This window comes from Nyctereutes procyonoides, unplaced genomic scaffold (genome assembly GCF_905146905.1).
Source record: "Nyctereutes procyonoides isolate TBG_1078 unplaced genomic scaffold, NYPRO_anot_genome, whole genome shotgun sequence".
In the NCBI taxonomy this organism is placed as follows: Eukaryota; Metazoa; Chordata; class Mammalia; order Carnivora; family Canidae; genus Nyctereutes; species Nyctereutes procyonoides.
Window position 1 is genome coordinate 53,034,696 of NW_026575047.1, and position 24,307 is coordinate 53,059,002.

A 24,307-nucleotide genomic window follows, 5' to 3' on the forward strand; every position below is an offset into this window, starting at 1 on the left:
TAGTAAAAGAGACTGAATTACTTAGGCCTCCAAGAGCAATTAACCCAATTTCTAAGAAATTTTTTTCTGAATTTTTTAGTGTCAGTGCCTTAGATAGGATAGTAACTTATTTCCCTCTCTCATAAGACGTTCTTGACAGGAGGCAAACCTGAACTACACAGTGGTTTGAGTAATCCCTGAATTGGAGCTGATGTTTCAACTCTGATGATTCTTGGGGTATTTTGTAGTTGCTTGTTTTCTTTCTTTCTTTTCTTTTCTTTCTTTCTTTCTTTCTTTCTTTCTTTCTTTCTTTCTTTCTTTCTTTCTTTTTTACATTAGCATTAATTCATTTTTTTAATTTAAATTCAGTTTTCCAGCATACAGTATAACACCCAGTGCTCATCACATCACTTTCCCTCCTTAATGCCCATCACTACCCCATTCTCCCACCCACCTCCCCTGCTGTTTTTTGTTTGTTTGTTTCGCATGTGTGTGCATGATACATAAATTAGAAAAACTTTTTTTCCTTAGGGTTATAAACAAAGCTTGAGAAGATAGTTTGTAGCAAAACTGAAACTAAGTGGAGCAGTAGTGTTTAATTGTGTGATTTTTAAAGGACCAATGTCCAAATCTATGTAATGGTCTTATCTGGTTTCCTGTAACATGTATATTTACAATTACGGAGTTCAGAGGTATTTGACTTTTCCTTCCTTTGTACAACGTAAGGAATGCTTTTTAAAATGTTTTGTGTGTCATCAGATATTTTAAAATAGTACTATTTCAACTTTCATTCTTTCTCTATCTGATGTTAAGTATAAAGTTACAGAATTAGCTGCCATGAATGAATATAGAGCAGCATCTGTGCAGATTAAGTTAAAAACAAAGGAAGTTCCTGCGTGTAGTTTCCTGTCTGTTACAACAAAAATAAAAGAAACAAAAAAGCCTTCCATAATTATTTCAGAGTATCAAATACTAATAGTATGTATGTTGAGATTCCAGTGTGCAAATTGCTGGATGTTCTCACTTTATTAATGACATTTTCTTAAAAGATAATTTGTTTTTCTTTTCCTTTATCAGAACACAGCAATGGAGGAAACAGCTATATGGGAACAACACACAGTGACGCTTCACAGGGTAAGTTTCTGTTGCAGTAAATAATCTGTGTATAACTCAGGATACTGGCAGCTTTTGAAAACAATAGAGAAAAGCCAGATGTCAGGAAGTCAGAAGAAAGGGAAAAAACTTTTCTATATTCCTTTGTTTAAAATTAGAGTTGCAATAAATTCTTTATTAAGGTTAAAAGTGAACATGATTACTTTTTCGTATGTCCTTTTGGTGGTGGTTAGCTTTTTTTTTTATTCCTGATGTAAGAAATTACAAAAATTTTTAAAAATTTCTAAAAATTTGAGCCATCAGATAAAAGACATTGTATGATGGTATAAATTATAAACTGCTTCAGCCTTTCTGATTAGGTGTGCTTATATTGTAGGCTTGGGGTTTAAAATCAAACCAAGTCGTGTGAGTAATAAAATCCTAAAAGATATTCTTGATTTGAAATACGTAGACCCAAGCTATTGCTTATGCAATTACAGGTGGACAGAGAGCAAATAACAGTAAGCCATAAGAGTAAGAGCTCTCTCTGAAGTGAGACTGTCCTGAATATGAATTCTAGTGCTGCCTCCTTTCCTTTAGAAATGGGCAAGTGATCTAACCCTATGCTAAAGCCTTTTTTACAGGCTTAAAATGGGACTAATGGCAGCTCTTCATGCTTAACCTGAAGTGAGCACCTCCCATAACTCTCCCCTATTCTGCCTTTGAAGAGAGCTAACTCTTCTGATTACTCTTGCCCTTAAAGGATGAATAGAGGAAATTAGATAATTTGGGGGGGGGGGGCAAAGGGAGAAGGAGAGAGAGAATCTTTTTTAAGATTTTTAAAATTTATTTGAGAGAGTGAAAAAGAGAGAAGAGAGTAGGCACAGTGGGAAGGGGAGAACTCGCATGCTCCCCACTGAACAGGGAGCCCAACGTGGGGCTCAATCCCAGGACCCAGAGATCACAACCTGAGCTGAAGGCACAACTGAGCCACCCAGGCACCTCAGGAGACAGAGAATCTTAAGTAGGATCCATACTGTGCAGAGCCAGGCACAGGGCTCCATCCCGCAACCCTGAGATTGTGACCCGAGCCAAATCAGGAGTCAGCTGCTTAACCAACTGAGCCCCACCAGGCGCCCCAAGATCAGAGATTAAATACTTCATAGTACTGTTTCTACCAACTGTGTCCATTGTTAGGAAAATGGCAAGGTGTAGGTAAATCATATTCCTGAACTATGCCCATGATTATTTTGTGAATGTTTGAATCTGCACATAATAGATAATGGGTAAATTAATTATTAAGAAACAGTGATTTCAAGGATCTCTGAGTGGCTCAGCAGTTTAGTGCCTGCCTTCGTCCCAGGGCGTGATCTCAGAGTCCCGGGATTGAGTCCCACATCAGGTTCCCTGCATGGAGCCTGCTTCTCCCTCTGCCTGCGTCTCTGACACTAGCGTGCGCTTGCGCGTGCTCTCTCTCTCTCTCTCTCTCTCATGAATAAACAAATCAACTCTTTAAAAAAAATAAAAAAACACAGTGATTTCAGATAGTTGACTTTTTTATGCCTCCCTAAATGGTAAAAGAAATCATTAAGTAATAATGACCTTAACTTTTAATTTTTAAGGCTAAAATATGGACAATTCTGAAATGTGCTAATAGATAGCAAAATATTTAAATCAGATTAAACGTGTTGTAAAATAGCTTCATACCTTGTAATTATTAGATTGTTGCGATGTAATTTGGTATTGTGTATGTCACCACATTACATTTATTTTAATACCTTTATTGCTTTTTTTTCTTTATTGCTTTTGTTGGTATAATTTGCATATAGGAAATTTGTCCTTAGTGTACAGTTCTGAGTTTGATAAATTGACATAGTCTTGTAACCACCAGCACAACCAAAATATCGAACTATCCTATCACCTGAAATTTTCTCTTGTACCCATTTGTAGTCAACTTTGTTCCCTCACTCTAGCACTTGGAAGTCACTGATGTGTTTTATGTTCTCTACTTTACCTTTTTCACAGGGTCATATAAGTGAACTCATATAGTGTGTGTGTGTATTTATACAGCCCCCCCCCCACATGCACGCACTATATATGTATATATGTAGCCTTTTTAGATTGGCTTCTTTACTCTTAACTATTTAAGATTTCTCTAGGATGTTGCTTGCATCAGTAGTTTATGTTGCTGTTATTTTTAGGTCCTTCTTATTGCTTGAGTACCACCATTCCATTGTATGAATGTAGAATAATTTGGGTTGTTTGCAGTTTTTGATGATTATAAATAATTCTCTAGTGTATAGGTTTTTGCATGAACTTAACTTTTCATTTCTCCTGGTTAAATACTTAGGAGTGGACTTGGTCTGGGTCTTAGGGTAAGTTAATGTTTAACTTTGTAAGAAACCGCCAAACTGTCCATACCATTTTGCATCTCCATTAATAGTGTATAAGAGTTCTTTTGCTTTGGTATCCTTATCAACACTGAAATTACCTGGGGGGGGGGGGGGCGGTTCCTGCCCTAATTTTAGCCATTCTAATAGGTGTGTAGTCATTGTGATTTTGCTTTGCAATTCTTTGAAGACTGATGATAATATATATCTGTGTGCTTTTCATCCATGTATCTTCTTTGGTAAAATATATTTAAATCTTTTGCACACTTTTAATTGTGTTGTTGGTTTTTATTGAGGTTTGTTTTTTTTTTTTTTAAGTTGTGGTAAAATACATATGAAATTACTATCTGTTCAAGTCCTTTGCCATTTTTTAAATTGGGTTGTTTTTAGTTATTGAGTTTTAGGGATTCTTTATATGTTCTGAATATTGACCACTTAGCAGATACATGACTTGTAAATATTTTTTGTCATTTTGTGGATGGCCTTTTCATTCTGTTGATTGTGTCCTTTGGTGCACAATCATTGTTACTGTGTTTGAGAATTCTTTATATATTCAAGATACAGATTCTTTATCAGGTATTGCTTTACAAATATTTTCCCCTGCCTGGAGCTTGCTTTTTTCCTTCTCTTGAGAGTGTCTTTTGCAGAGAAGTGTCAAATTTTTATAAAGTCCACTGTGTTAGTTTTTCCTTTTATCAATCATGCTTTTGAGATGTCTTTGCCAAGCCCGAGGTCTCAGGTTTTTTTCTGGATGTTTTATTTGAGTTAAATTGTGTATATGTTATGAGTTGTGGGGGCAGAAATTTTTTTTTTTTTTAATACGGATGTCTACAAAATTTTGAGCAACCATTAGTAAAAGGATTATCTTTTCTTCATTAAATGTTTTCTACTTTGGTCAAAAATAGGTCTTTCCCTAGTCTGTTTTGTTGCTCTAAGTGTCTGTCCCTTCTTCCAGTTACTTCTGCCTTTGTTACTGTAGTTTTATTTTAAAAGAGAAACCAGGTAGTGTGGATCCTCCAGATATCTTTTTTTTTAAATTGTTTTGACCATTTTAGTTCTCTTGTGTTTCTACATAAATTTTAGAATAAGTTTATCAAATAAAATCTGAGATTTTTATTGGGATTGCATCTACAGAGTAATTCAGGGAGAATTGACAGCAATATTGAATCAAACTTTGAATGTGATGTATCTTCCTCTTCTTTTATTTTCTTAGTACTGTTTTGTAGTTATATTTCTTCTGTATATATACAGTTCATTTCTTTCTCGTGCCTTATTGCACCTGCTGTGTTGTTGAATAGGAATGGTGAGCAGACATCCTTTCCTTATTCCTATTTATTTATGAGAGAGACACAGAGAGAGAATGAGAGAGAGAGGGAGAGAGAGAGAGAGAGAACACGTATGCATGAGCAGAGGGGGGAGAGAAAAGCAGGCTTCCTGAGGAGCAGGGAGCCCAGTGCAGGGCTTGATGCTAGACTCAGTCTTGGGACCCTGGCATCATGACCTGAGCCAAAGGCAGACACTTAACTGAGTCCACCTAGGCACCCCAAAAGAAGACACTTAAATTAACTAGAGTTTGTTTCTCTTTTCTACTATTTTGCTTGCTTTTGTTAGGATTTTAAGCATAGGGCAGTGCTAAGTGCTTTTGCTAATGATCTTTATCTCATTAGCTTAGGTAAAGTTGGGAAAGATCTTGAATATTGAGAGAACAGTCCAATTTTCTGAATGTGCAAGAAGTGTCCTACCAACTCATGGTAGATGTAATAGGCAACTCTGAGTTTTCTATTTAGAAGATTAGTGTAAGTTTTGTTCTGTAGCTGGCTTCTTGTGCTTTAGTTTTCTTTTTTCATAGAAAGGTACCAACCTAGGAAAATGTCATCAGAAGATACATAAGATGAGTATATAATTCATAAATCTTTGGTTATTAAACATGTTAACTGTTGTGCTGGGAACATAGACCTGTGTTGCTTCTGGGCCTCATGAAAGAGACTGTGACAGAATAGAAGTTCTCAATGACCATCCCTCCAGGAATTGTTTTTTTTTTTTGTTGTTGTTGTTGTTGTTGTTGTTGTTGTTGTTTCCAGGAATTTTTTTTTGAAGGTTTTTAAAAATAGCACTGTCAGTATAAGTTGAGAGACGTATGCCAAAGCATAATTCAGTTGACTTCATTCTCTGAGGCTGCAGAACAGTACTTTCAAATATATCAGTCTTTTGGTGTTCCAAGTTGATCCAGAATAAAATTTAGACTATTAAGAGCATTATCAGAAAAATTTGCTGTGACAAGCAGATGATAAACATTTTACATCTTGCAGATCATAAATTTGTCACAACTACTCAACTCTGCAGTTGTATTGCAGAACCTACCACAGACAATAGGTAGACAGATAGGTATGGCTGTGTTCCACTAAAACTTTACTTATTTATTTGGCTTGAAGGCCATAGTTTGCTGACCGCGAATCTAGAGCAGTGGCTCCCTGGGCTTATTGTAAAGAGAAATCAAGTAAGTCATCCCCCAACTAACAGAGATTCTGATTCATTTGGTTTGGAATGGGGCCCCTAATATGTGATTTTAAAAATGTTCCAGTTTGAAATAGAGGGCCATGACCTCTGGCATCTTGTTTTTAAGAAACATTGACAGAGGAATGGAGAAAGTCATTCTCCTTGAGGTGAGCTGGTGGGCTTTTGGCAGTAGTAAAAAGTAAAGGTGATGATTTGAGGCTATATTCTTTTGGCAGAACCTTGGAGTATTGCCAAATAAAAGCCAAATCATAGTCTTTGACATCTGGTAGTCAGTGATAAAAAAGGATAGAAGTAGCTTCTTTTAAAAGAAGAAAATTCCTGTGGATTAAAACTAACATTTTTCTCCTGTTTATTGTCAAGAATAATATGGTATGCTTTTGAATTGCCTCATTCTTCTATTTGCATTCTCAGAGGAAGCTTTCTTCACTTGAGAATACTAGAAGCCATTGAAATCCTATTATTCCTCAAGGCTAAGTAGTTTTTTGGTGCTCCATGGTATGATAAGCACGATTGTAGTCCTTGGAATTAGAGAATAAAAACAGGCAGAACTCTTTTCTTCATGGATTCTGGTCTCCCTATTGGTCCTCAATGACAGATGAATATATTCCTCAGGTTGTTGTCTACCCCACCTTCTACTGCATTATAATTTTCCTAAGGATAGGAAATCTTAATTTTATATCCCCTTGATGTTTAGTACTTGGTTATGCCCAATAAAATATAATTATGTAGAAGGCCAGTCTATTCAGCAAGGTCACCCTTAGGAGGTCTGTCATAGCAGCATTGTCCAATACCAGTAGAATACAAAAGGAAACCACATATGTAATTAGTCTTTACATTAAAAAATATAAAATACAGGTGAAGCTAATTTTATAATCTTATTTAACTTAATATGTTTAAAATACCGTTTTCTGTATGTACTCAATATTAAAAAATTGATATATTTTTTCATACTGATTCTTACAAAACCAATGTACCTTTTATAATTTCAGCATATTTCAGTTAATACTAGCCACATTTTAAATGCTCAGTCATCATGTGTCTAATGGTATCATATTGGCAGGTGCAGGTCTGTAGCTTGAGATGATAATTCAGAAGGTCCTATGTTCCATCCTTCTTGCCACTGTGACACAATCCCACTTTCTTTAGTTTCAGATATGCTTTCTTAGAAAGTGAATATACATTTTTATAATCCTTTGAGAAATGAAGTAAATTCTCAGGAATTTAAAAGAATGAGTTGGTCATCTTTTTTTATTTTCTGAAAAAGCATTGTAAAAAAGATTAAATGAGTATATACTACACAATTAAAGGGTGAAAGTTGAATGCAAGGAACCTAGTTAGGAGATAGTCTGAGGGTGAGCAGTCAAATGTTTCAGCTAGGGAGGTGATGGAATAAGAAGTAAACTTGGAAGAAGGTGCCAAGACAATAAAGTAGGGGAAGGTAGTCTTTATAAGTAATGGTGCTGGAACATCACCCAGCAAGAGTGAATTTGGATTTCTACTTCACATCAGGTGCAAAATTAACTTAAAGTGGAGCATAGACTTAAATGTTTAAGGGTTAAAACTATAAAATTCTTAGAAGAAAATTCTTGAAGTAAATCTTTGTGACCTTGACTTAGGCAGTGGTTTCTTAGATATGATGTTAAAAACACAAACAACAAAAGAGAAAGAAAACATAAATTGGACCACATCAAAGTGAAAAGCTTGTATTCCAAAGGACACCCTAAAGAAAGTGAAAGGATAACCACCCACATAATGGAAGAAAATATTTGCAAATATATATCTGATAAGGGACTTCTATCCAGAATATTTAAAACCTCTTATTAACAACAATAAAAAGGCAAATAATTCAATTGAAAATGGACAAAGGATTTGAGTTGACATTTCTCTAAAGAAGATACAGAAATATCCAATTAACTCATGAAAAGATGCTTAATATCATTAGCCATCAGGGAAATACATGTTAAAAGTCACAGTGAGATACTCTAGCAACCCACTAGAATGGCTGTTATCACTGGCAGACTGTAACAAGTGTTAGCAAGGATGTGGATATTGGCTGGTAGAAATGTAAAATGGGGTAGCCATGATGGGAAACAAGGAGTTCCTCAAAAGTTAAGTATAGACTTACCATGTGACCCAACAATTTCACTGCTAGGTATACACCTAACAGAAATGGGAAAAAATTTTCACACAATAACTTTTACATGACTGTTCATAGCAGCGTTACTCATAATAGGAAGTGGAAATAAGCCCTAATTGTCCACCACCTGATGAATAATGAATAGGCAAAATATGGAGTATATCCATAGAAGAGAATATTATTTAGTAATAAAAAGAAATATACTACAATATGGATAAATGTTTAAAAAATTTCACTAACACTTAACTAACATTTGAAGCCAGTCAGAGGACCATATGTTGTATGATTCCATGTATATGAAATGGTTAGAACAGGTGAATAGACAGAAAGTAGACTAGTGGTCACTTAGGGTTGGGGGTCATTAAGGGATGATGGCTGAAGAGTAAGGGATTTCTTTTTAGGGTGATGAAAATACTACTAAATTGTTTATGGTGATGGGTGTACACCTCTGTGAATATACAAAAACATTTAATTGTACAGTTTAAAGAGTGAATTTTATGATATGTGAATTATATCTCATTCAACCTGTTCCAAGAAGGGGAGGGGGAACCCCCTACATATCTGTTGAGTAGTACCAAACTGGTATAAGATATAATGTAAGCATTTACACAGAAGTAAGCTTGTAAGCTAAGATAGGCTTGTTTTAGCTGGTTGGAAACCATTGTTTCCTTGATAGAGTGCACTATGAATGTTTTGAACTATTTAATGTTCTGTGAAGTAAGTGTTAATAACCACACAGAATGAGTGTCAGGTCTGTCTACTCAAATACTGCAAAAGAGCTATAACTTGAACCCAGGTCGTTGGACTCTGCATATAACGCTTTTTCCATTTGTATGTCAAATTAATTTTAAATTTAAAAAATGTTTATGGTATATAATTTCTGAAATTCAGAACTTATATAATTATATTACATAAACTTCCTTCACATGCAATAAACAAAATTGGTAAGTTTGGTAAGGAAGGAGCCAAAGTTTGGGTCTTGTCCCCCCCCCCCCCCATTGTAGAACATAGGTAGTGAGGTCAGTTTTGTGGAGAAAGTGACCGTTTTGGAGAATAGCGATTGGTGGTGTCCTATAAGAAGCTGGGAAAAAGAAAATAGAATAGGAATTAGAAATGCAAGCTACAAATTAGGAATCAGAACTGTAAGTGAGGCAGAGTGTAAGAATAAGTGGGGACACATACACAATTTGAATAGCCAGCAGACTGTTTAAGGATACAGAGATAAAAAGGAACCAGTCTGACATTCAAGATAATTTGAATAATGTTCTGGGAAACTACCAAGATAATGTAGAAAAATTGTAGGGGTCTTGTGACTTCTGATCTAGTTTGGGTTTACCACTAATTTTGAATAGGCAAGTGTATCAGAGTTAATAAAATCCTAATCTTGTTTATTCAAGTCAGGGAACTCAAGTCCACAGAGATCCAACGTAAGTCGTAATTTGAAAGTGGTAGAGGCACACATAGGATCCTGGGCCTCTGCTTTCATTTGTAAAAAGGAAGTTGAATCAGATGATTGCTGAGGATCCATTTGGTTTTAAAATTCAGTGATCCCAGGGTCCATTGCAAAAACAAACAGCTGGAATAAGTACCATAGGATGTTGAGTGTTGATAGGAGGAATTAAATGAAGAGGAAAATTATGATTGGTGAAAAAAGTTAGGATTAAGGTGGCTGATTTGTAAAAATGTTGCATATGGAAAACCAGGATTAAAAATAGAAGTCAACCAGGAGAAAAAATAGAAGGCAACTAGGGAAAATCTGTAAGTAGAGAATTGAGCATCTTTGAAAGAATAGAGAAGAATGTTTGGAAAAGAGGTTATCCAGATATTTCTGCAACTGAATCAACTTTTAGGAACTTTTTTCCTTTTTTTTTAAGGAATCAAATGCTTTAACACATGGAGTGGGCAAACACAGGAATGGGCAAACCTTTCTATAAAGGATCAGATAGTAAATTGGTTCAGCTTTATGGGCCATAGATAGGGTCTCCTTATCTATGTTGCAATTACTCAAGGCAAAAGCTGTCATAATGGTATGTAAAGGAATGGGCGTGGCTAGTGTCCAGTAAAACTGGACAAATAACTGGACAGATCTCAGGCCATAAATTCTGTTTCCCTACCAGGCAAAGACATAAACATTTAAGTTCTTGCTGCTCGTGGCTATTTATGGTCTCAAAAGGATAACATATTGTGAAAGTAAGATTCTTTAATGCTCTTCCACTCAAAAGCTATAACCACATATGTGTGTGCACATACAAATAAATGAGACCATATTATACTGCTTTAAATCACCTCCTCCACCATTATAAATTTTTTTTTTAAAAACCCATTATCTTGGACATTTTCTCATGTATAAATATAAAAGTCAACTATCTTTTGGAACACCTACCGATGTTTAATTTACATTTCTTTAGAAAGTGCCTCAGGAAGGCAACCATGTTAGTCTTTTTAGTAAGTCTAGTACTGATTATACCAGTTGTCTAGAATAGTAATAATTCTGCCACTATCAATTTTAATTGCTGGAAACAATACTAAAAATTTTTATACATGCTATCCTACTCCTCTCCCCATTAAAAAATTTTTTTTATTTATGTATTCATGAGACAGAGAGAGAGAGAGAGAGAAAGGCAGAGACACAGGCAGAGGGAGAAGCAAGGCTCCACACAGGGAGCCTGATGTGAGACTCGATCCTGGGTCCCCAGGATCATGCCGTGGGCTGAAGGTGGTGCTAAACCGCTGAGCCTCCTCTCCCCATTTTGAAGCATCGGTTTTTACTCTATCTAAATCTTATTGGTATCACATAATTTGATCCTTTCACTCTTTAACCTAATTTAATCTTAGTATTATAAGTAAGTATATATTTAGTGTTTATCACCAGTTCTGTTTCTTGTCATTTTGATTGTCAGAAAGTCATTCTCCATTAGACTCTTTAAGAAGAGATCATGAAAATATTCTCTGGTTTTGCATGTTTATTAGCTTATCTTTGCCTTTTATACTTGAAGATCTGTTCTACTGGATATAAAATCCTTGGCTTACTGTTTTGAGTATTTTAACTATGTTATTTTTCGCATAACATGTTGCTATCCCAAGTGTGATGGTAATCTAAGTTTCTTTGTAAGTTTTGAGATCTTTTTACCTAGATACCAAAGAACCTTTTTCCTTAAATCTAGTCATTTTATTGGAGTCAATTTTGGTGTTGGTGTCTCTGAATTGATACTCTCAGATAACTCATATCTATAGTGATATGTATCCTTTGGGTATGTAGTTTCAATAAAAAAAATAAAGTTTTGTTTTCATTTTTGTTTCTTTACAGTTTTTACTGTTCTTTCCCCTTGTTTTATTTTTTTAGAGACTCTTGCTATATATATATGTTGTATCTCTATTTCCTGTCTCCCAATATTTGTAATTTTTCTCTGACATCTTTTAAAAAAAATCTTAGGTATCATTTCTTTGTTTTTAAAAAGATTTCTCCTTTCACTTTCTTTTATAGTATTATTTATTAGTCTTATGATCCTGTCAAAAATGACCTTTTAAAATTTATGATTAGCTCTTGAACTCTGTCAACTCATTTTTGAGTTTTTCTAATTCTTATTTATGTTCTTTCATGTCTTACATATTTTCTTATGCCTTCTAGTTTGTTTTGTAATAATAGTTTTGATCCTTTTTTTTTCTTTGAGCACTCATTCTGGCATGCTTCCATTTTCTATAGGAATATTATTTTGCTACTCACTATATTTATAGTAATTTTGTAAGGGATTTTATCCTGTTATTTTCTTTGCTCTTTTTATGTAAAATTAGAGAGTTTTTTAGAAATTGGCTTCATTTTCCTTTGTGTGTGTGTGTGTGTGTGTGTGTGTGTGTGTGTGTATGTACACGTACATGCGTGTATGTCTGCCAAAAAACATAACTGCTGCGTTCGAACATTTGCTTTTTGCACACTTTCATCTGGACCTTCTCTTTTGTCTCTGTTGTTCCTGTCCCACCAAATTTTGATGTCCACTGCCAACAATTTCTCTATATTGTGTGGCCCTATCCTAGAAAGGCCTTGAAAGATCAGTGTTGAGAATTCCTACGGGTTACTCTGCTCCAGCTGGTTAAGGTTCTACTGCCAGGCTCCTTGCTCTCACCCACTATTGGAAGCAGGCGAAATGCCTCCCAATTTCAGCTGCTGCTCTCAAATTGACCTGCCATTCTTTCCAGTGAATACCTATTGGTTACTTGGGGGTTCCTCAGATCTTGGACGCTGTATGTATGGCTTTTCTTCCATATAAGTGTTGGGGACACCCAAGTCTCATAGTTGCTCCTCCCTGACTGCTTGTGTTTTGTACTGTGAGGGGATACATTGGTTACTGGGATTTGTTTTAAAGTTCATGGGTGTTTTGTTTATTGTGTAGTTGCCCTGCTTGTTTTTACTTGAGAATTTTGGAAGGTTCAAAATCTGTGGTACTACCATGGGCGTTAATTTTTCCAGAAATCTGAGCTTCTAGTGCTCAAGTTAGTGCTTGTTTAAAAAAAAAACAAAAAACAAAACAAAACCAACAACTTCCTATAAATGGGAACTTAACTATTGTTAACAAACCACTCTGTGTTAGGCTCTTGCAGAGTTATACTTAGCTGGAATATGTAGATGAGTATGTGCATTCCTCCTTGATTGGGACACCTGGGTGGCTCAGTGGTTGAGCATCCACCTTTGGCTCATTGGCTCAAGGTGTGATCCCAGAGCCGCGGGGAGCCTGCTTCTCCCTCTGCCTATGTCTGCCTCTCTCTCTCTCTGTATGTCTTGTGAATTAAAAAAAAAAAAATTGGGCCTTGATACCCGGATTACTTACAGTGCCATGTGTTAGGGAGCAGAAGTGTGTACCTCTTCTACAGTGGAAAAGTAGAGTGGTTTTATGAATGAGATGACATTAAACTTGGATTTTGAAGAATGAGCTGAAGCTTGCAAGACTGATGAGGTTCTAAAGAATGTAGAGAGGAGATGCAAAAGCATAGCATTTGCTAATGCTTGGCATGCTTAAGCAGGGATCCGTATCAGCGTGTTTAGAGCAAATACTAGAGTGCTGGGAAGGAAGCAAGTTTGTCTTTGTATTTCACGATGCTTCATACTAAGGAATTTGGACCTATGGGCAGTGGAACGACAGGATCAGGTTATCAGATTTGTTTTAGAATGATAACCTTTCAAACATTGGAGGGAGGGTAAATTGTAACCTGGTGGAGGTAAGAAATCTATTGAGAAGGCCAAATACGATAATGGTGAAGGTAGAGGGAAAGGGAAGTGTAGAATAGTTGAAACCTTTGAAATTTTTGATTGTCACCCTGGTCTAAAGTTCACAAACCATTTAAGGCTGAAGTGGTCAGCACCTGCTGCTCATTAGAATCACTTTTTAAAAAGTGCCTACTATCTATCTCCCCTCTCCCAGTTTTATTTAATCGGTATGAGGTGGGGGTTATACATCAGCAAGCACGTTTGAAACTTCCCAAGTGATTCTCATCCCCAGCTTGATTTGGGGGAATCACAGACTTCTGGGTAGTCATTAAATGAACTGTAGCAAGCACTGATTCAGGATTTACATGCCTTATTAAGTGCCAGAGCTGCATAGAAGCAGTGGTCCAAGCCAGATTTTCGACCCTGACTCACTGTAGCCAAAAACTACACTTAGATTATTTCACAAGTAAATCTTGAGGAAAATATCTTATCTCTTTCTTATTGAAAGTTCCTGACATTTTCAGCATTTCTTTATATTTTTGTGTTATTTTAAAATTTTTAAATAAAAGAATTACCAAGCAAGATGCAAATGAACAATATAAAAGTGTATAGAATAAAAGATTAGTCTGAGTCTCCTCCAACGAAGGAAGGAAAAAAGCAAAAGAATAATCCCCCCTCTTATACCACTCACCCCCCCCCATAGGTATTCCTTGGGCATTAGATTTTTCCCAGTATTTGCAATCAACAAACAGTCTTCAAGGAATAGCTGTGTATGTATTTTCATATTGTTGGAGATGTATATGTATCTTCAGGGAACATTCTTAGAATCTGGTTTGCTCTGTCAAAAGATTATTTTTTTGTGGGCAGCCTGGGTGGCACAGTGGTTTAGCGCTGCCTTCAGCCCACGGCGTGATCCGAGAGACCCGGGATGGAGTCCCACGTGGGGCTCCCTGCGTGGAACTTTCTTCTCCTTCTGCCTGTGTGTCTGCCTCTCTCTCTGTGTCTCTCATGAGTAAATAAATAAAATCTTTTAAAAAAAATTAGTTTTTTGTGATTTTTGTCAAGTAGTAAGAAATTCCTGAAGAATTATAGAGTTTGCATATCCATCAGCATTGTGTTTCTCTACAGCCTTCTCAACAAAATAGTTGTCATACTTTGTTTTAGCATTCACTGTGTGGTGTTAGTTTGCAGTTCTCATTACTTGAGTTTTAACATCTTAATATATTTTTTGCAAATGATGTATTCATTGTTTTTTTGTTGTTACTGTTTTTGTGCTTTCTTCCCTCTCTTCCCTATTTTTTAGTAGCTCCTAATATCAGTGTTTTCAAAAGATGGTCCGAGGACCCTAAAAGGTCTCTGAAATCCTTTTAGGCTCTAGGGAAAATTATTTTTATAACGGTATGAAAATCTTGTCTTTCTCACTATATTGATATTTGCAATAAAGATCCAGAAGCAGCAGTGGATAAAATTGGCCACCACAGCCTAAATCAAGGCAGTGGCACCAAACCTTACTAATAGTGCCACACACTCAAGAGTTTAAAGAACAATTCTGTGTTTGTTTCAGAATGATTTGAAGCAGTAAAATGATTAGTTTTATGGCATCTCAGCTTTTGAGTATAGTTTTAAAATTATGCACTGAAATGGGAAATATGCATAAGGTACTTAATACTGAAGTAGTTGTGTGATTGTTTGAATTGGAAACAATTTGTGTGTATGTGTATACAACATACTTTTACTTGAAGGAATGTATGATTATCCAGACTTGAATATTTGACAGACATTTTTCTCGAATGAGTACCTGATGCTTCAGAAAACAATTCTGATGTATTTCATTATTTGCCAATAAAGAAAATTGAATTTAAAACAAAAACTAAACCCTTGGACAGCTTTTACCTACTACCATGAGCCAGTAGCTTTTCAGTACTTAGCAGATTTTGATGAGATTGGTGATATTAATACATAATTTTTATCTTATTTTATTTTTATTTCATTTCATTTATTTGAGAGAGAGTACTCAAGCATGAGCCAGGGATAGGGGCAGAGGGACAAGCAGACACTGTGCTGAGCTTAGAGCCTGATGGCGGGTTCAGTTCCAGGACCCTGAGATCATGACCTGAGCCAAAGTTAGACATTTGACTGAGCCACCTAAGCACCCCAATACACAATTAAAAAAAAATACACAGTGAAATGTGTCACCATTGGAAAGATTTGCCTAAATATTTTTCGAATGATTAAGGCATGCTGTTATAAAACCATGATAGACAGAATATCCATTGAAAGTGCAAAGCTGGCCAATGGGTATTTATGGAACAATACAAAGTCCATTGATACATCTTAGATTATACATTGCAACTGTTAAGAAACTCACACCAAGTTTTGGTGTAAATGAAACTTGGATATCCATAATCACCAAAAAGGGCTACTAAAATAACTTCCCTTTTTTAACTGCATATGTGTGTGAAGCTGGATTTTCTTAATGTGCTTTAATAAAAAGCAGCTATTTTAAGAGATTGAACATACCTTCTTGAACTTTATTTACTAGTGACTATTGAATTTTGTCAAATGCCTTTTTAAGGTCTGTGGATAGAATCATAGAATTTTTTTCCTTTAGATTTAATAATAGGATACCAGTGAATTTCCTTGCATTCCTGTAATAAATCTCTTTATCATGAGTATTTGTAGGAAGTTGCCCTCTGCTCCTTTTTTTGCTTAATACTTTTTGTATAGAGATATTTAAATCATTTTGGGCTTTAATATTCGGAGTGGGACTCTGTCTCTATGGACAGTCACTATCATTTAGATGTCAATAATTGTTTTATAAAAACTTTACAAGCTTTCCTTCATTTTTAGCATCTGGAGCAACTTATGGAGCTTTGAGGCTACCTGGGCAATGATGATTTGGTAGAATTCTCCTATGAAATCATCTGTGGCTGGTGCTTTTTTTGTGGGATGTTTTTCTCTATTTCATGTCCAGAAATTGCTTTGTTTAAATTGTGTTTTTAATTTCTGATAGAGTCAGTATTTCCCTAGGGAAATTACCTAGTTCTAGGTTTTCAAATGTATTTAAACTTGTTACGTAGTTTCTTGTATTTCCTGTTTATTTGCTAACAGTTGGTTCTTTCCCATCATTTATTTTTTTAGGTTTAGGCCTCTTCCTAATTTTTGAAATGGGTATTGTCTGTCTTTGAGTTATATTAAGGGAATGATTTTTTTTTAATTTTTTTTAATTTATTTATTTATGATAGTCACAGAGAGAGAGAGGCAGAGACAGAGGCAGAGGGAGAAGCAGGCTCCATGCACCGGGAGCCCGACGTGGGATTCGATCCCTGATCTCCAGGATCGCGCCCTGGGCCAAAGGCAAGCGCGAAACCGCTGCGCCACCCAGGGATCCCCAAGGGAATGATTTTGTGTAGTGATTTATTCTTGAAGTATTATTTTGGGAGGATATAAAGGTAGATTCATACAGATGCCATTGTTTTTGGCTACTCAGATGTTTTCCTATTTTTTTCAACATAACCTTTTGTTTACATGGACTTTATTACAATATAATTCATATACCATGCAATTTGCCCTTTAAAGCATACAATTCAGTGGTTCTTAGTATATTTACATACTTGTATGACCATCACCAGTCATAAATATTTTCATTACCCCAAAAAGAAATACTGTACCATAAGCTAGGTCTTTCCATCCTAGTCTCTCCATCCTTTTCCACTCCTTGCTTTAGACAACTGCCACTTTATAGATTTGCCTGTCTTTATAAATTTGTTTTTTCTGAACATTGCTTATAAATAGAATATTTATATTCTATAAGACCACTATATGTGGTCTTTTGTGACTGGCTTCTCTTGTAGCATGTGTTAGTGCTGTTTCATTTCTTTTTATTGCAAATAATATTCCATTGTATAGATATACCACATCTTTGTTTTTCCATTCATCAGTTGATGGACATCTGGGTTATTTTCCCTTTCTTGGCTATTATAAATGATGCTGTTGTGCACATTTGGGTTTAAGTCTTTGTGTGGACATATGTTTTCATTTTGGGGGGTGTATATACCTATAAGAAGAATTACTGGTGTTTATTTTTAAGAAGTTTTTCTATTTTCTTTTGCTACTTTAGTAGGCTTCAGGGTAGGAGGGGAGGTCATGACATTTACCTAGTCTGTGGTGAATGTGATCTCCTCTGTTGTGGACTGGACAGACTATATCATCAGATGGTTTGGATAGTAGTGCGTAGTGTAATACAATTTATATGAAAACACACTTGTCTGCTTTAGTGATTCTGGAACACTAGGAAAATATTTTATGTTTCTTTAGACTACTCTGAATACTATACTTCATTTCCTTTCAAGGGAATGGTGTAGATTTTTTTGAGATTAGGTAATTTTTTAATAACTTGGAAATATTTTGCATTTTTCTTGTATTGGTCTGCCCTTTATTGTGATTAAGATTTTCAGCCCATTTAGAGGTATATTGTTTGTTATTTTATTTAATTAATGTATTTTAAAAGTTTTGATATGGTTCTGCTTTCTGTTATATGCAGTGTGCATATAAGACATTATTATAATGTACTACTTCTAAAGAGACTTTTATCATAATTGAAGGTAGTTGAAATAACGTATTTCATTTTAGTAGCTATTGATATTTTATTATACAAAATGGCACCAGATGTTTATGGCACTAGATGTTTAAGTGTTCATTCTATAAATTAGTTGTCACTGTTTGTGATGATCACACTAATGCACTGCCAGTACCTTCAGGAGCCCTTCTGATAATCAAAAATAAATGCAGAATTTCAGTGTTCGGAATTTTTAAATATATTTTAGTACTTAAAAAGCATTCATGTAGTTAGCAATTTTTAATATTTTTGTATGTCCTGCATTTAATTTATTAGAGCATTCATTCCCATACTAGGATAGATCATTTCAGTATGTATCCACACAAGCAACTGTTTGGATCACAGATGTAATAAGATTGTAATTTTTATATTTAAGCTTTTTTTTTTTAGATTGTAGAGTACGATATAATGAACAATTACGTTTTGTAATAGCAGTGTTTTTCTGTAATTATTACTTTAGGCACCTGGATTTGGATTTGGAATTGCAATATCTGGTGGAAGAGATAACCCTCATTTTCAGAGTGGAGAAACTTCCATAGTAATTTCAGATGTGCTGAAAGGGGGACCTGCTGAAGGACAGCTACAGTAAGCACATTTCTTCTTTTGGGTGCCTGTGTTACGAGCACTATTCCTATCCTCAGTCACTGGCATACTGTTTAGTGACTTCTTTAACGTACATTTATACTTCTGTTTATCATAAATGAAAAGCCTAGTATCCCTTACCTTAAGTAGGTGGTCACTGTAAAAATAAAGATAGTGAAGAGAAAACTTGTTCAGTTTAAGATGGAATTTAGCCTTCAGGAACCTCTCACCCTTAATCTTGTCCTTATTGTTCAGTTAAGGTAAGCAAGATAGAGAGAGGCAAAAATATACTAGCTAGCAAAAAAGTGAGTGTATAGTCAGAGGCATTGAAAGAAAACTGGAAGGAGAAATGCTTTATTTTTTAAAAAGGGAGTAATTTTTTCCAGCCATGTAATATAATATCATTTAATGCCCTCTAATTGTACCACCAAAAATCATTTTTTGTATTGTGGTACCTGTTCACTCTTTTGTAAGAATATTGTATTAATGATATAAAAATATTAATGGCCTGTGGTCAGTTACTAAACATAGGAGATCAGAAAGTAAATTGTTTGACATTATTGTATCATTGTTCTGAAAACAAATAGATTAGGGATCCCTGGGTGGCGCAGCGGTTTGGCGCCTGCCTTTCGCCCAGGGCACGATCCTGGAGACCCGGGATCGAATCCCACGTCAGGCTCCCGGTGCATGGAGCCTGCTTCTCACTCTGCCTGTGTCTCTGCCTCTCTCTCTCTCTCTGTATGACTATCGTAAATAAAATAAATAAATAAATAAATAAAATAAAATAAAATGAAAACAAATAGATTAGTGTATAATTAAAATACTTTTATGGAAGTACTCATTGTGTAAATATATTCACAAACTTGTTTGTATGTTTTTTCTAACTTGTTATTTTGGTGACCTTTTTTTACTTAGGGAAAATGACCGAGTTGCAATGGTTAATGGAGTTTCAATGGATAATGTTGAACATGCTTTTGCTGTTCAGCAACTAAGGAAAAGTGGGAAGAATGCAAAAATTGTAAGTATCTTTTACCTTTAATTTAATAAAAGTATCAACCTTATGGTTGATATGTTTCTGGTTTTTGAATTCATCTTAACGCTTTAAGAAAATGAAAACTGGATCAGTAGTTCTAAAGTTAGCTTACAGGAGTGCTTCTTCTAATACTGGTGGTATGTTTTATCACTGTGTATATATTTTCTCAAAGTTTAGATACGAGGATTTTTTTTTTTTTTATTGAGGGGAAATGAAGAGTGATTAAGTGGTCACCTCTTCATGACTTAATGTTTCCTTCTCTTTTAAGTACTTATTAGACTGAAACTTGGCAGGTAGTCCATTTGAAGTATTTATTAGCCCTGTTTTCTGTTACAGGGTTTGTTTAGTGGGCAAGTTTTACATTGTCCCTTAAACATATACATCAATAACCACTTTCCTTGTTACTGTGATACAGTTTGAGGAGAAAGTGGTAAGATTTTCTTTATAGGGTTGTTCGGGGTGCATTTTAATGTTACTGTTTTAGTACATAGCTGAAATCTGTCCTCTATTTCATTATTTCTCTTAAGAAGCCTTTTTTTTTTTTTTTTTTTTTTTTGTAAGTAAAGGGAAAGAAATTCAGTTAACTCTTGATAACTGGCCTCAAATCACAGGTAAAACTAAACAAATGTGGCACAGGGATGCCTGGGTAGCTCAGCAGTTGAGTGTCTGTCTTTGGCTCAGGGCATGATCCTGGGGTTCCAGGATTGGGTCTGCATTGGGCTCCCTGTGGGGAGCCTGCTTCTCCCTCTCCCTGTATCTCTGCCTCTCTGTCTCTCATGAGAAAATAAATAAAATCTTAAAAAAATAAACAAATATGGCACAGAATGGATTTAATGTAAAAGTCCTATGTAAAATTATGTCCACATTTTGGAACATGTCTGCTACTTCTTAACCCACTTTATCCCCCCCGCACCCCTCCTTTCTGCCCATCTAGCCTCTGAAAGGACTGATTAGGACACTGCTTTGAGGCCTTAATTCAGATATAAAGAGCAGGAACAAGAGGCTGCATAGGCAGCTAGGTCGTTTGCCCTGCCTTGTCTATTGAGAACTTTACTACTTTCTAGCAGACACTCAGAACCACGGTGGACACAATGGAGAGGGAGGGAGAGGGGCTGGAGTGAGGGGAGGGGCCTGCATTGTGTTTTGACCTTGGTGGTTGGGTGAGAGCTAGTAGGTGTATTCCCTGAGATTTTGCGCCCCACAGTTTGGAGGTCTTTTTCCCTTGTGTAGGCTGCTTGCCATATGGTTTATTTCTACACCAGTGTTCTTGCTGGTGGGTGAGAGCTCTTTCAGATTGCGGTAGGTCTGTGTTGAGTTATTGCATTCCAGATGACCAGCATCTTTTTCTTTTTAATTTTATTTTAAAAAATTAATAAAGATTTTAAATAAAATATTTATTTATTTGAGACACACACACCACACACACACACACACACACACACAAAGCCCAAGCAGGGGGAACGGTGGGAGTGAGGGAGAAGCAGACAGACTCCTTGCTGAGCAGGGAGCCCAACCTGAGACTTGATCCCAGGACTCTGGGATCATAACCTGAGCTGAAGACAGACGCTTAACCAATGGTGGTTCATTGGAACCACCACCCAGGTGCTCCAACATTTTCTTTTGAGTATATGTTTTCACAACTTCATTATAACCATATTTTTACAACTATAATGTTATTTTTATTTTTTTTAAATTATTTATTTATTCATGAGAGAGAGAGAGGCAGAGACACAGGCAGAGGGAGAAGCAGGCTCCATGCAGGACTCCGATGTGGGACCCAATCCCGGGACTCCAGGATTACGTACTGGGCCAAAGGCAGGCGCTAAACTGCTGAGCTACCCAGGGATCCCCTATCATGTTATTTTTAAATCACAGTTCATACACATGCTGGCTAGTGGGTGGTAGAGTTTTTAAACAATTTTTAGAGCATGAGATTGTAGTGTTAATGGAAGCAAATTGCTGATTTTTATAGTTGCCGATCTTAAAATTGAGTAAGTTTTAGCATTAGTACCTGAGCATTGTTATTATTATTCAGTGTCTTTCAGTTGCTCATTTCAAAGTGTGCATCTTAGGTAAATTTTTCTTCCTGTACTGAGGTTGTGAGCTTTGCCTCTAACCCCAACTTTTTAAGCTGAAATGTTGAGCTGTTTTGTTTGCCATGCAAAATATTCAACATACATACACCACATTGAAAATGCATCTAAGAAAGATGTATTCCAACACCCTAGACTTCTCCCCATAGAAATTATTTTATTTTATTTTATTTCAAAGATTTTATTTATTTATTCATAGACACAGAGAGAGAAGCAGAGACACAGGCAGAGGGAGAAGCAGGCTCCATGCAGGGAGCCCGATGTGGGACTCGATCCCGGGTCTCCAGGATCACACCCCAGGGTGCAGGTGGCGCCAAACCGCTGCGCCACCGAGGCTGCCCTAGAAATTATTTTATAAGTAGGTCCAAAACCTGTAATGTATTTGAAATAGGAGAAGGATTTAGGGGAGCTCAAGGATGGATTTTGCTCTGACCATACTTAGAGCTACATGAGTTGGAAAGGTGGAACTCAAGAAGATTGAGCAAGTATTTTTGTCCTATAGGGAGAGGCTAGAGGGGGATTAGGTAGAAGAGTGTTTTAATCAGCAAAGAGCTGCTCATTTCTACATTTGAAGTGACTGGATCATGGTCAAGTTTATCATTGCCATATGACTTTTAGAATAAAACTCCAATGTCTTAGACTGTGGTCTTCAAGGTATCTTTTAACTCCTAATTCATCCCTAGCCATAACCAGAACCTCAAGGTCATTATATATGTTGTTTTTGCTTGTTTAGTTTAGTCTTTTTTTTTTTTCCAGTTCTGAATAAGTAGCTCCTCTTCTTCCCATCCCCAATCTACCAATCTCTTTTCTTCCCTATGCTCTTATGTTGGGGTATTTGGTTTTTTATATGATTATCTTTCCATAAGCTAAGAGCTCGTTGGGTAGTAAGCAAATAAATTATTTCTTTTTTGTTGAACTAAAATGTTAGAACTCTTTTGATAGTATAACTACCACAAGTAGGCTTAAATTTGCTTTAACAATAAGTGAAGGGAAGTTAGAAATAGTTTATGACACAGCGAGCATGTAAATTTTTACTAAAAAAATTAGTAAATTTTTACTGAAATCCTGAATGTCCTAAAAAAGTATTATGAAGTAAATGGGCAGAAACTCTTCTTAGAAATGACATCTGTGAGCACTTCAGTGTATCTCCACATGGCCTTTTATTGTCATGCTTACCTAGCCCATTTATTGGTGGGCATTTCAGTTCCAGTTTCCACAAATAATAAAAAAAAATTACTGTGTTGAAGATTATTGTGTTTCTATTTATTCAGTTACTGTTTAGGAATAACTTCTTAGTGGCTTTTTAGTTAGAAGGCATTAATGACTTTATATCTATATTGCCACTGCCCTTCGGAAAGCCAGTAGGGTATTGAGAGTCCAATTTTATCAACGATGTTTAAATCTTTGCCAAACAGACTGAACATAGTATTTCAAATGAAATATTTTACAATATGAGTTTGATCATCTCATAGTGTATATATTGCCTGTTTATGTTTCTTTTTTGCTTATTCCTTTGCATTTCTGTGGTGATGATTATCGTATTAGAGTATTGTATGTATTAGGATTGTTAGTCTTCTGTCATATACTACATATTTTGTCTGTTTGCTTTGTGAGTCTAGGTTGTTTATGGTGATTGAGGAAGGTTGTTTTTGTATGATTTTAACATTGAAATGCTTTCATTTTTTATGTTATATCTGTCAGATGTTCACTCGATTGGTTCTGCCTTTGGTGTCAGGCTTACAAAAGTCTTTACCTTATCAGAGTTATAAAAGCATATATCCTATATTTTATTCTAGTATTTGTAATAGTATTTTGTTGTTTTATTTTATTTGAATCTTTAATTCATCTAAGATTTGAAGTTGGCATTCCCCCCCAAATTTCTCTTTCAAAATTTTCAGTGTTAAAACCAAGCATAATTGTCAAACATGCTAAGTATCTTCTTGTAGGTTTATAGCCATTAACTATAATACGCATAGAGAATTATAATAGGATTGAATATTTTTCAATAAGTTAAACACTTACTGGTTGCAAATATTTCATTATATTAAGTATAATTAAATGCATGGCAAGGATCTTCTCCAAGGATCTTGAATCTTAATAGGATAGATGAGTATACACAGTCATAACCATAGTGCACATCTGAGATTGAAAGTAATTTTAAGTACAGTAAATTTCCAAAGAGATGGCAAGTACTCTTGCAAAAGACATGGAAAGCTCCCAGTCCTCATCTTGTCACTTTGTTTTTGTTTGTATATTGCTAGGGAGGAATTGAAGATTTAAAGTAATACTGCAAACATATTGCAGTGCAGTATGCAGGAGGTTGAAATAGAAATGAGACTAAAATGCTGAGTCCATTAAGAATGCTTTACAATAAATGTTAATTGTAAGGGCCTGAGCTGTGGGGCACAGAGGGTAGAAAGATAGGCAGTCTTCTCTCAGTTCCTAACAGGGCATTAGCTGGCTGTCCTTTTCATATGTTGATGTCTTGCTTCTTTCTCAGCTTCAAGTGTTGTTTCCTCGGAAGGGACTTCTCTGATCACTTTTGTAGAAGCAAACAACAAGCAGTATTAAATGTGGAGCAGCCCTTTGAAGAAAATTAGCCACAAAGGGAGGAAATAGGGTAACTTGGAAATGAGTAGCAAGACAAAGGAATAGAAGATTAATTA

At 35.7% G+C, this 24,307-nt stretch overlaps 1 protein-coding gene across 7 annotated transcripts in view; it reads left to right on the forward strand.

Annotated features, from left to right (window-relative positions):
- TJP1 (tight junction protein 1) overlaps positions 1–24,307 on the forward strand; it is a 253,048-nt gene that overhangs the window by 167,783 nt on the left and 60,958 nt on the right. For all 7 annotated transcript variants that reach the window (XM_055326338.1, XM_055326339.1, XM_055326340.1 and 4 more), the window contains 3 exons: positions 1,057–1,113; positions 18,394–18,518; positions 19,431–19,533. In XM_055326338.1, the coding sequence (XP_055182313.1) occupies positions 1,057–1,113; positions 18,394–18,518; positions 19,431–19,533 (285 nt within the window). The remainder of the gene's footprint in view (positions 1–1,056; positions 1,114–18,393; positions 18,519–19,430; positions 19,534–24,307) is intronic.